This window comes from Etheostoma cragini, chromosome 19 (assembly GCF_013103735.1).
Source record: "Etheostoma cragini isolate CJK2018 chromosome 19, CSU_Ecrag_1.0, whole genome shotgun sequence".
NCBI lineage: Eukaryota > Metazoa > Chordata > Actinopteri > Perciformes > Percidae > Etheostoma > Etheostoma cragini.
This window is the reverse complement of record NC_048425.1, coordinates 2211268-2220432: the sequence shown is the minus strand read 5'-3', so window position 1 is coordinate 2220432 and position 9165 is coordinate 2211268. Positions and strand designations below refer to the sequence as shown.

General features: G+C 42.1%; 1 protein-coding gene across 1 annotated transcript in view; it reads right to left on the bottom strand.

Annotated features, from left to right (window-relative positions):
* Nucleotides 1-9165, bottom strand: part of exoc6b (exocyst complex component 6B) — a 61631-nt gene that overhangs the window by 21300 nt on the left and 31166 nt on the right. Inside the window, exons 9-15 of the mRNA XM_034857342.1 lie at nucleotides 7125-7208; nucleotides 6576-6622; nucleotides 3546-3666; nucleotides 2852-2923; nucleotides 1530-1627; nucleotides 557-662; nucleotides 211-320 (exon numbers count right to left, since the gene is read on the bottom strand). Of these exons, the coding sequence (XP_034713233.1) occupies nucleotides 211-320; nucleotides 557-662; nucleotides 1530-1627; nucleotides 2852-2923; nucleotides 3546-3666; nucleotides 6576-6622; nucleotides 7125-7208 (638 nt within the window). The remainder of the gene's footprint in view (nucleotides 1-210; nucleotides 321-556; nucleotides 663-1529; nucleotides 1628-2851; nucleotides 2924-3545; nucleotides 3667-6575; nucleotides 6623-7124; nucleotides 7209-9165) is intronic.

Sequence of the window (9165 nt, the reverse complement as noted above, 5' to 3'; positions counted from 1 at the left end):
CGACAGAACATGGAACAGAAGCTGAGCTTGATTGCTGAGTTGTGGTGTGTGTATGTTTAAGCCAAATCTAATGAGACAAAGATCCCTGGTTAGAATGGAAAAATGGAAGAGAGGCTGCTGTATCCGAGTGTATGTATGTGTGTGCAGCAGAAAGTAATGGAGAAAAAATGGTGGACGAATGAAAGGCAATCATTTTGTGTGCTGGTGTACCTGAGATGGAGGTCTTCACAGTATTTCAGACACGCGTAGATGAACTCTTTGAGCTGGCAGTAGACCTTTGGCACAAACTCAGAGAAGGGAAGCTTCTTGGGAAAAGGAAGCTGCAGGAAATAAATAAATAAATAAAAAATTAATTGAGATTTTTATTCTTCATATTTTTACTTCATATTTCAGAGTTTACTTCTTGACAGCGTCCAAATGAAACACTTTACTAAAACTACTCTGAAGATGTTTTCCTTTCTGTTAATTTGCTTGTTTGTACATTTTGAAGTACCGTGACCCTGCCATTAATCTGCTCTCACCCTCACTTTTATCTGATCTCTCTTTTGCTCTCTACCTTGTCCAGTTCAGGGTCTTGCAGGGGAAACTGGGAAGTGTAGTGTTTGTATTCCTGCTCTGTTGAGACCGGGATTGGGCTGAAGTTGTCCTGGTCCAACACCTGCCTGGATATGAGCGGAGAAGAAGAAGAAAAACCAAAATCACAGGCAAATCATTTCCTTTCTTCTATTTTAAGACAATTCAAAAGAAGTCAACAGGAATGAGTGAGATGCCATTAGCCACACACACACACACACACACACACACACACACACCCCATTGGGGGTCATTCTAATGCTTGAGGTTTTGTGTTTTTTAAACCACCCTCCCCTCTTTCACCACCCCCACTTCTTGTTGGCGCTCCAGAGTTCGGACGTTCCAACGTTCCATGGAGAGGCCGTGAACCGGAGAGCGCTCCCTCTCCAACAATACAACACAACATTCCTGTGGCTTCCCCAGTGTGTGTATATGTGTGTGTAAGAGAGAGAGAGAGAGAGAGAGAGAGAGAGAGAGAGAGAGAGAGAGAGAGAGAGAGAGAGAGAGAGAGAGAGAGAGAGAGAGAGAGAGAGAGAGAGAGAGAGAGAGAGATGTGTTTGTTTGTCTGTTCTCGCTGTAAGTCCCACTGGTGTCATTGGACAAAAGCGATGGTGAAACAATGGCATGTAAACACACACACACACACACACACACACACACACACACACACACATGTGAGGGTATTACCCATTCTGAAGGGTGAAGAATGTTCCGGACGTTTTATCTAAAACACTTCCTCTCTCCAACTGGTCATAAAACTTCAAAACCAGGACGTTTCTCACAAACCAACATTGGTGTGTGTGTGTGTGTGTGTGTGTGTGTGTGTGGTGGTAGTAGTAGCCCCACAAACTACATGACCTTATGACTAGAAAGCGGCAGGTCAGTGCAGCACACACTAACACGTCCTGCAGCAAAAGGTGGGTTATTTCTCAGTAACCCTGAAAGTAAAAAAGTACCTGAAGGTGATGTTCCATTTCTTGAGCAGGATTTCTCCGTACTGCTCCCTCATCTCCAGCATCATGTCAAACAGCTGCGACACTGGGAAACCATAACCCTGCAGAAGGAGAACCACAACGCAACCTGTCACTGTCCATACGCACCTCGACATGCAAACGTGAGCCCTTTCCTCACATGCACTGCAACCCTGAACTTCTCTGCACATTACCTGGCGGAGCTGGCAGTGAGAATGCTACTTTCCCTACCCTACTTTACTTTACTTTACTCTTTATGCACTCTGGTTTGTGTTGTGACAATAACTGCAAATCTTTCAAAGCAACCAACATTTCTTAACATATTATTTTTAGTTTTTTTTGGTTAGCTTAAGTTGTATTTGCTCATGATTTAAAGGGGCGCTATGCAGGTTTTGCCATTTCTTCACCGTTTTCTCGCTTTATGGTCACAGGTTTCGCTCTAGAGCTCCCCCTAAACACATGGCCTTTACTGTATGCAGACCCATAATGCTTACTGTCACACGCCCCCGCTCCCCCCAAAGGCCCATTCAGACTCTGTGAAAACCCTGGCCAATAGATTGACAAAATATTTCTTACCAAGTCCACAAAACACGTTGGGGGGGGGGAGAATAGTTATTTTCTCTGAGCAGAGATCCAGGGATTATTTTTGTTACTATTAACTATAGGAAGTGGAAGAAATAATAAAAATGTCTTAAAAAAGAATGGTAAATACACATTTAGTGATGTTCTTTAGACTGGGTGCACTCAGCCATTCAGCGTCACCTCATCACTTCACGTGAATGACTTTTGAGCATCGTAACCATCCACTCATCACTTCCCTTTCCTTTGTTCTCTCGCACTCCTCTCTAAATGTTTTTCTCCCGTACGGTTTTTACCCACATCCTCTCTATCTCCCCTTCTTCCCTCCATCCTCCCATCCATCACACTCAATCCATCCAGGTCAGTTCATACATATACTGTGGAGAATAAATACACAGCGAGCAAACTGACATCACAAGACTGACTTATACTTCCGAAAAGGTCAAATTAAGAAAGAAAGTCTTTCTTTAGAGATTGGCAGCCGTCCATTTATAAAGTACAAAACTTGCTTTGAGCTAGTTTCCTGGGCCCCTGGAGTCAACCAGCTTACGCCAAGACGTCTGGATATAAGAACAAAATGTTAAAGAAAAACCAAAATGAACAAGAGTTAAGACTTTCAGACAGCATGTTGTCAACATGGGCTGCCGGGATGGCAATCCTTTCCCTTCTTCACAGTGTACCCTGGATCCCACCCACCCACACACACACACACACACACACACACATACCTGCAGTGTATCAGCAAAAAGGACAATGAGGTTCTTCAGATCCAGCACCAGGTCAGGGTTGTCACAGTACGACTGCGGAGTCAGAAGAGCGGGTCAGAGCACGCTGCAGCTGCTACAGTATTCATGGTAATTAAGTCCAGGCAATAGTCACAATAAACTGCACATTGTCAAGTTTTTCCCCGCCATTATCAAGTTCAGATGCAGCCATTGGGCAGCACCTTAGCTGAATGAATTTAACTAAAGGATTGTTTTACAGATTTAATGATTGTAGTTGGAGTTCTTTCGGAAGTGTTTGTCTTTAATCTTCTTGTGAGTGTTATTTAATATGTGCTCTAGCATTTTCAACGTTTTAGACACACATATTGTATTAATTATGGTTCAAAATTATGTGAAAAAGAAACGGAAAAGAACCACAAAGAGACACAAAGCGACCACAAAGTGATGCCAAATGACCACAAAGACCCAAAAAAAAAAAAAAAAACGGAGACACAACTACAGAAATATATACAAAATCCCACAAAGACACACACAAAATGTGTGAAGAAACCTTTGTTATGAAAAATGTTACATTTTCTTGAGGAAGCACACCTAAACCCCCCGCCAAAGATGCGTGCCTGTGTCTTTCAAAAGACTAGGTAACTAACTGAGTTTGTGCTTGTGAGTGTGTATTTGTATGTGGGCTGCGTGTCCTTACAGAATGCGTCCTCAGGGCGGCGATGAGTTTGGACAGCGCCAACTCCCAAAGCTCCTCCACGTATGCTCTGTTGACCAAACCCTGTGTGGTGTGAAGGACGTGATCCTCCACGACAAAGAAGCTGGACGGAGGAAAGGAAAGAATGACAAAAGGGTGAGAAGAAAGACAACAAAGACAGAACACCATTCATGATACAACTAAATAGTTAGCTTTAAAACGATCCGTACAATAACCTGAAGGGTAAAAACTACACAAACAAACGTGTGCATTCAGCATTCGCCTCGACCGGTGGGGGAGTGTGTATAGCTAAAGACACAGCACCTCTTCTCTTTTCTTCTTCTCTTCATAGTCGTCAGATTCATCTACCCGCCCTTATAGCGCTTACTTAGGTTTACCTTGAACCAGCTCTTCATTGTGCGGTGTTAGTTTTAGACTGCCAGGGGACTTCCTGTGACACACTGAGCTCCTCTCTCGTCTCTCTTACCATCGGTGTGCATTCACATCCCAGTAATGCTCGTTACTAACTTAGCTCCGGGGAGCTTATTCCCGGGAGTCCTTACGTTTGTAGCTGCCGGCGTGGTCCTACTCGGTGCCCCGCTACGCCCTACTACGCCCTACTACGCCCTGAACTGCTACAAGTATTATTTCTAGTCATAGTTCCATTATCTTTATTGTAACTATAATTGCCACTGTTCATCTTACCCCCAACTAACACGGGCTGCCACTGTTGCACTAAATGCTTTGGGGGGAAAACGCTTTCGCAAAAAAGTTTTACTTTACTTGACAGTATTGAAATAACAAATGAAATAATGAAATAACCCCATGAAATAACTGGCCTTTAAAAATAAACATCTGCCTGCCTCTATGGGAATTTAACATAGGGGGGTGTATACTTATGCCCCCTGTATTTTAAGGAAGAACATTTATTTATTTACAAAGAAAATTGGAGTCCTTAAAAGGTTGTATTTTCCAAAATGTTTTGAATTAAGGCATTAACATCAATTTCCCAAAAATGTTTTTTATTCATCTTTTTAATCAACTTTAGCATGGGTATGTAAACTTATTGTAGCCACTGTATATGTAAATAAAGGTTAACTAAATCAGTGAATGAGGAGGCAACTTTAACAACAGGCTGACCAGTTGTTACTGAGATTTTTTAGGATGGTGATTGGAAGGATGGATGGATGGCAAATAAGTGGAAGAATGGATGAAGGGAAGTGAAAATAGAACCATGGGACGGCATTTTCCAAGACTTGAAATGGTAATAACAGGCCTGAGGGTGGGTTCGCCTTTGTGTGTGTGTGTGTGTGTGTGTGTGTGTGTGTGTGTGTTTAAAAAAAGTGTCTGTTGCAGTCAGACAGAAGGAATAACAGCAGTGAGCCAACCACCTTCACACACGCACTCTATCAATCGTCACCAACGCGGGTGTGCAACAGAGAGAGTTGGATGGAGTGATGGATGAAAGGAAAATTATAACAGAGGAGAGGGGGGGTGACCAGAGAGGGATGAAAAAGGATGGAAAACAAACGGTAAGAGGGAAGGAGAGACGGAGATGTCAAACGGTCAGAAGTCACTCAAACGAAATGAAACGAGGTGTCGCTAAACGTTGACCGTTTGCTTTCACTCAACGTTTCTCTTTCTCAGCGTCTCTCACTCCGTCTTCTGCCAAGCTCCACAGATCTAGGTTTACAATGGGTGGATGGATAGATGGAGAGGCGGATGGATAGATGGAAAGGTGGGTAACGGGATGACATGTGGATTTAAGCACGGAGTGATCCGTGATTTGGGCAGATGAACGTCTGGGGCAAAGAAGTCAGGAAACGGTGGATGGGTGACTGCTGGATGAAGGGAAGGATAGACGATGAATGGATGGCCAGACAGCACGGAAGTAAGAAGAACACCCATCTATAAATATTAGTGTTGTCAAACAATTACAATATTTAATCGCAATTAATCGCATTAATGTCATAGTCAACTCGCAATCAACTGCAAATTAGTATCTATTCTAAATGTTATGGCTATATATTACACATACAGGTAATTCACTTGTTCCTCGCTAAAAGTTCAGATCATTTTAACGTTATTGTGCAACCTTGCCCCTATTTTCACCTTTTGCTGAGTAACGTACATTAACATCCCATGGTCTCTTGAACGTAGCATACCTGATGCAAGCTTCTTCGCAGTAACTAGCAGTAAAAACAAGCGTTGATGAGGAGTTCAGTGCTACAGAGCGGCGGTGTCTAGTTATTTAACCCGCTACAGACCTCCGTCACAGCTTGGTCAAATCAGCGGTATTTGGAAGACTTGTTGAGCCGCAAAAGAGTTCCTGAACACCACCTCTGGTGTCCCGCATGGTGCTCCTTCAGGTCAGCGGTAGCTGGTGGTTCAGTTCTCCCAGAATACTGCAGGTGACTCTCAGCCAGAGACAGAGCACCGCGAGCTGCCGGTATATATATATATATATATATATATATTTTTATATGTTATATCATTATTGTGATATGAGACTAGATATCGTCTAACAATTTGGATATTGTAATATGGCATAAGTGTTGTCTTTCCTGGTTTTAAAGGCTGCTGTAACTGTTCTATTATTTGTCTTTACCCACTTAGTCATTAGATACACATTATTGATGATTATTTATCAAAACTCGCATTGTGGAAATATTTTGTGAAAGCACCAACAATCGTTGCCGTAACAATATTGAGGTATTTGGTCAGAAATATCTTGATATATGATCTTCTCCATATCGCCCAGCCCTAATTACACCCCTAGTGTATAGACTAGCATGGAAAATTTGGTGATGCATTTTTGTAATCCACTTCTCTAACTTGTTCCAGAAGAGGAAGCACCAAAGGCCTTTTTCCCAAAGCAACTGAGCTTTGGGAAAAAGGCTTAACCTTTGGGAACAGACAGAAGGAAAAGATCCTGGGAACGAAGGTTGGGAGTCCAGAGAGTATTTACACTGATGTAGGTCAGAAGGTATTGATGAAGAGGTTAGGTAAAGACGGAGTGAAAGAAGGACTTACCCGACAATCTGATTGAAGTACCGCCTGTATCCCTCCAGAGTTTCATGCTAGGAATGTAAAACAACAAAAATAACAAACATAGGGAAGAAAGAGAAATGGAGAGAAACAAAGAGAGATATAAATAGTCCAACGGAAAAGTTATTGCATAGAAAGATAAAAAACAATCCGCTAAATAGTATGGTACAGTCTAATAAATCCATGAACCATATATATCAAATTAAACTTAACAAAACTTACTTAAAACTTAACATTCAAATCACATTGGAAAACATGATAAAATTAAAACCCAAACAAGATCATTTTCAGATAGTTCTATAATGTAAAGTTAAATGTTTCAATTTGTTTATGTTTTTACAGCATAAAATCTTCCGTTTGTTGAATATTCTCAATTACAAAAATAGTAGCTGACATCAATTATAGATTAAGGAGTGTGTGTGAGTGGGAAGTGGGAGTGTGTCCACGCAGGGGGAGGGTACGTGTAGTTATGAGTGTGTGGATATGAAAGTAGGTGCATACACAAACACACAGAGTGACAGTGCAGGGTCATACCATGTTAGAGTGGGGCTGCAGCACAAGGCGAGCCTGTTTCCTCCTCTGCTTTCTGTAGTAGTTCTCAAACACATCACGCAAACCCTAAAACACAGATTACAGGTAAGACTGGGATGGATGGATGGATGGATGGATGGATGGATGGGCTGGGTTAGATGGATGGATGGCTGGGATAGATGGAGGATGGGAGGGAGGGATGGATGGTGGATAGATGATGGGTGCTTGGGATAGATGGTGGATGGGTGGATGGGATGGGTTAGATGGATGGATGGATGAATGGGATGGATGGTGGATGGGAGGGAGGGAGGGAGGGATGGGTTGGGTTAGGTGGATGGATGAATGGAATAGATGGTGAATGGGAGGGAAGGAAGGATGATGGGTGCATGGGATGGATGGCTGGGTGGGTGGATGAGATGGGTTAGATGGATGGATGGATGAATGGAATAGATGGTGAATGGGAGGGAGGGATGATGGATGGGTTAGATGGATGGATGAATGGAATAGAGGGTGAAAGGGAGGGAGGGATGATGGATGGGTTAGATGGATGGATGAATGGAATAGATGGTGGATGGGCGGGAGGGATGGATGGTTAGATGGATGGATAATAAAGGTAAGGTGTATGGAGTGGTAAAACAATATTTTATAGTCAAGTTAACTTAACTCTAAACCTCTTTTTTCTAAATGGATTAAATTAAAACATATTTGTAAATTAATAGTTTAGCGGATTGGTTCTGGAAATTCTTTTTTCATCTAAAAACAATTGTGTAGGGATTTGTGTTCATGGCAACACCGTGCGATCTTCCTCATTTATAGACCATAACAGAATACTAATTTAGTGACAAACTGGTCAACCATTTGGACTAATCTTATTCATACTATTTTACCAAACACAAGAAACAAAACTGTGATAACCGAAACTTTTTTTTTGCCTCCGTCCTCCGTTTTAATCCCTTGTAGAGTCAATAAATCCTTAAATGTTAAGTTTGGATTTCATTGTAACTAGGTAAGACATTTTCTGATCTAGTAGGACTTTTAAAAGACTTTAAGGACCAGCTAAAACCCTGTGATAGAACAAACTGACACATCAAAGCCTAATTGGTTCAAATGTGTATATGTGACTATTGTTGCTATTCAATATTATGTCCTGTGTGTCCTTGTAGTAGCTTTTTAGATGTCAGAATAACTACATCATGCACTTTATGGCCAGCAACAGCGATGTACGCAGCCAAATGTTTAATCTTGTTTGAGACTGTAATTGGTTTTACATCAAAATCCCCCAAAATATATCCAAATGGTTGTCTGTCTAGAAATGTATGACATCATGTAAAGACATCTGTCATAGTCAACAGTAGGATTTTATTTTGGACTCTCTTTATCCTAGTGACCTTTCTTTACCCCCCCCACTGTACCTTCCCTGGGGTCTGTTGATTAGGTTTGGCATTCATTAAGGAATAAAAACCAAATGCTAGAACCACTGAATGATGGGAAAGGTTGAGGTGTGTTTGTGTGTGTGTGTGTGTGTGTGTGTGTGTGTGTGTGTAACAGTGAGATAGTGTCTTTGATGACTTGGGTTCAGTTTTGGTTGGCGTCACTAGTCAGACATCAAAACTCAAACCCACACAGACAGAAAGACCGAATCAGCTTTCCAAACTTGACCACCTGGTATCTTTCCCTTCCATTACACAGAAGCTGTCCCTCTTATCTCCCTCTCTGCTGTGTGTGAGAAACTTCAGGACTATCCAAGACCCAGACCAGGATGCACAGTCCTCAGTGAGGTCAGAGATAAAAAGACCAGGTCTGGCCAGATAACATGCCCCCTTACCTACTGACCACATGCACACACACAAAGAGAAAGAGAGAAGCACACACATACACAGAGAGAGAGAGAGAGAGAGAGAGAGAGAGAGAGAGAGAGAGAGAGAGAGAGAGAGAGAGAGAGAGAGAGAGAGAGAGAGAGAGACACACAAAACGAGTGTTGAGAAAAGACAACCTATTTAGTATTTAGAGAGAAGAAGTATATAGAGAGAAGTATTTAGAGAAA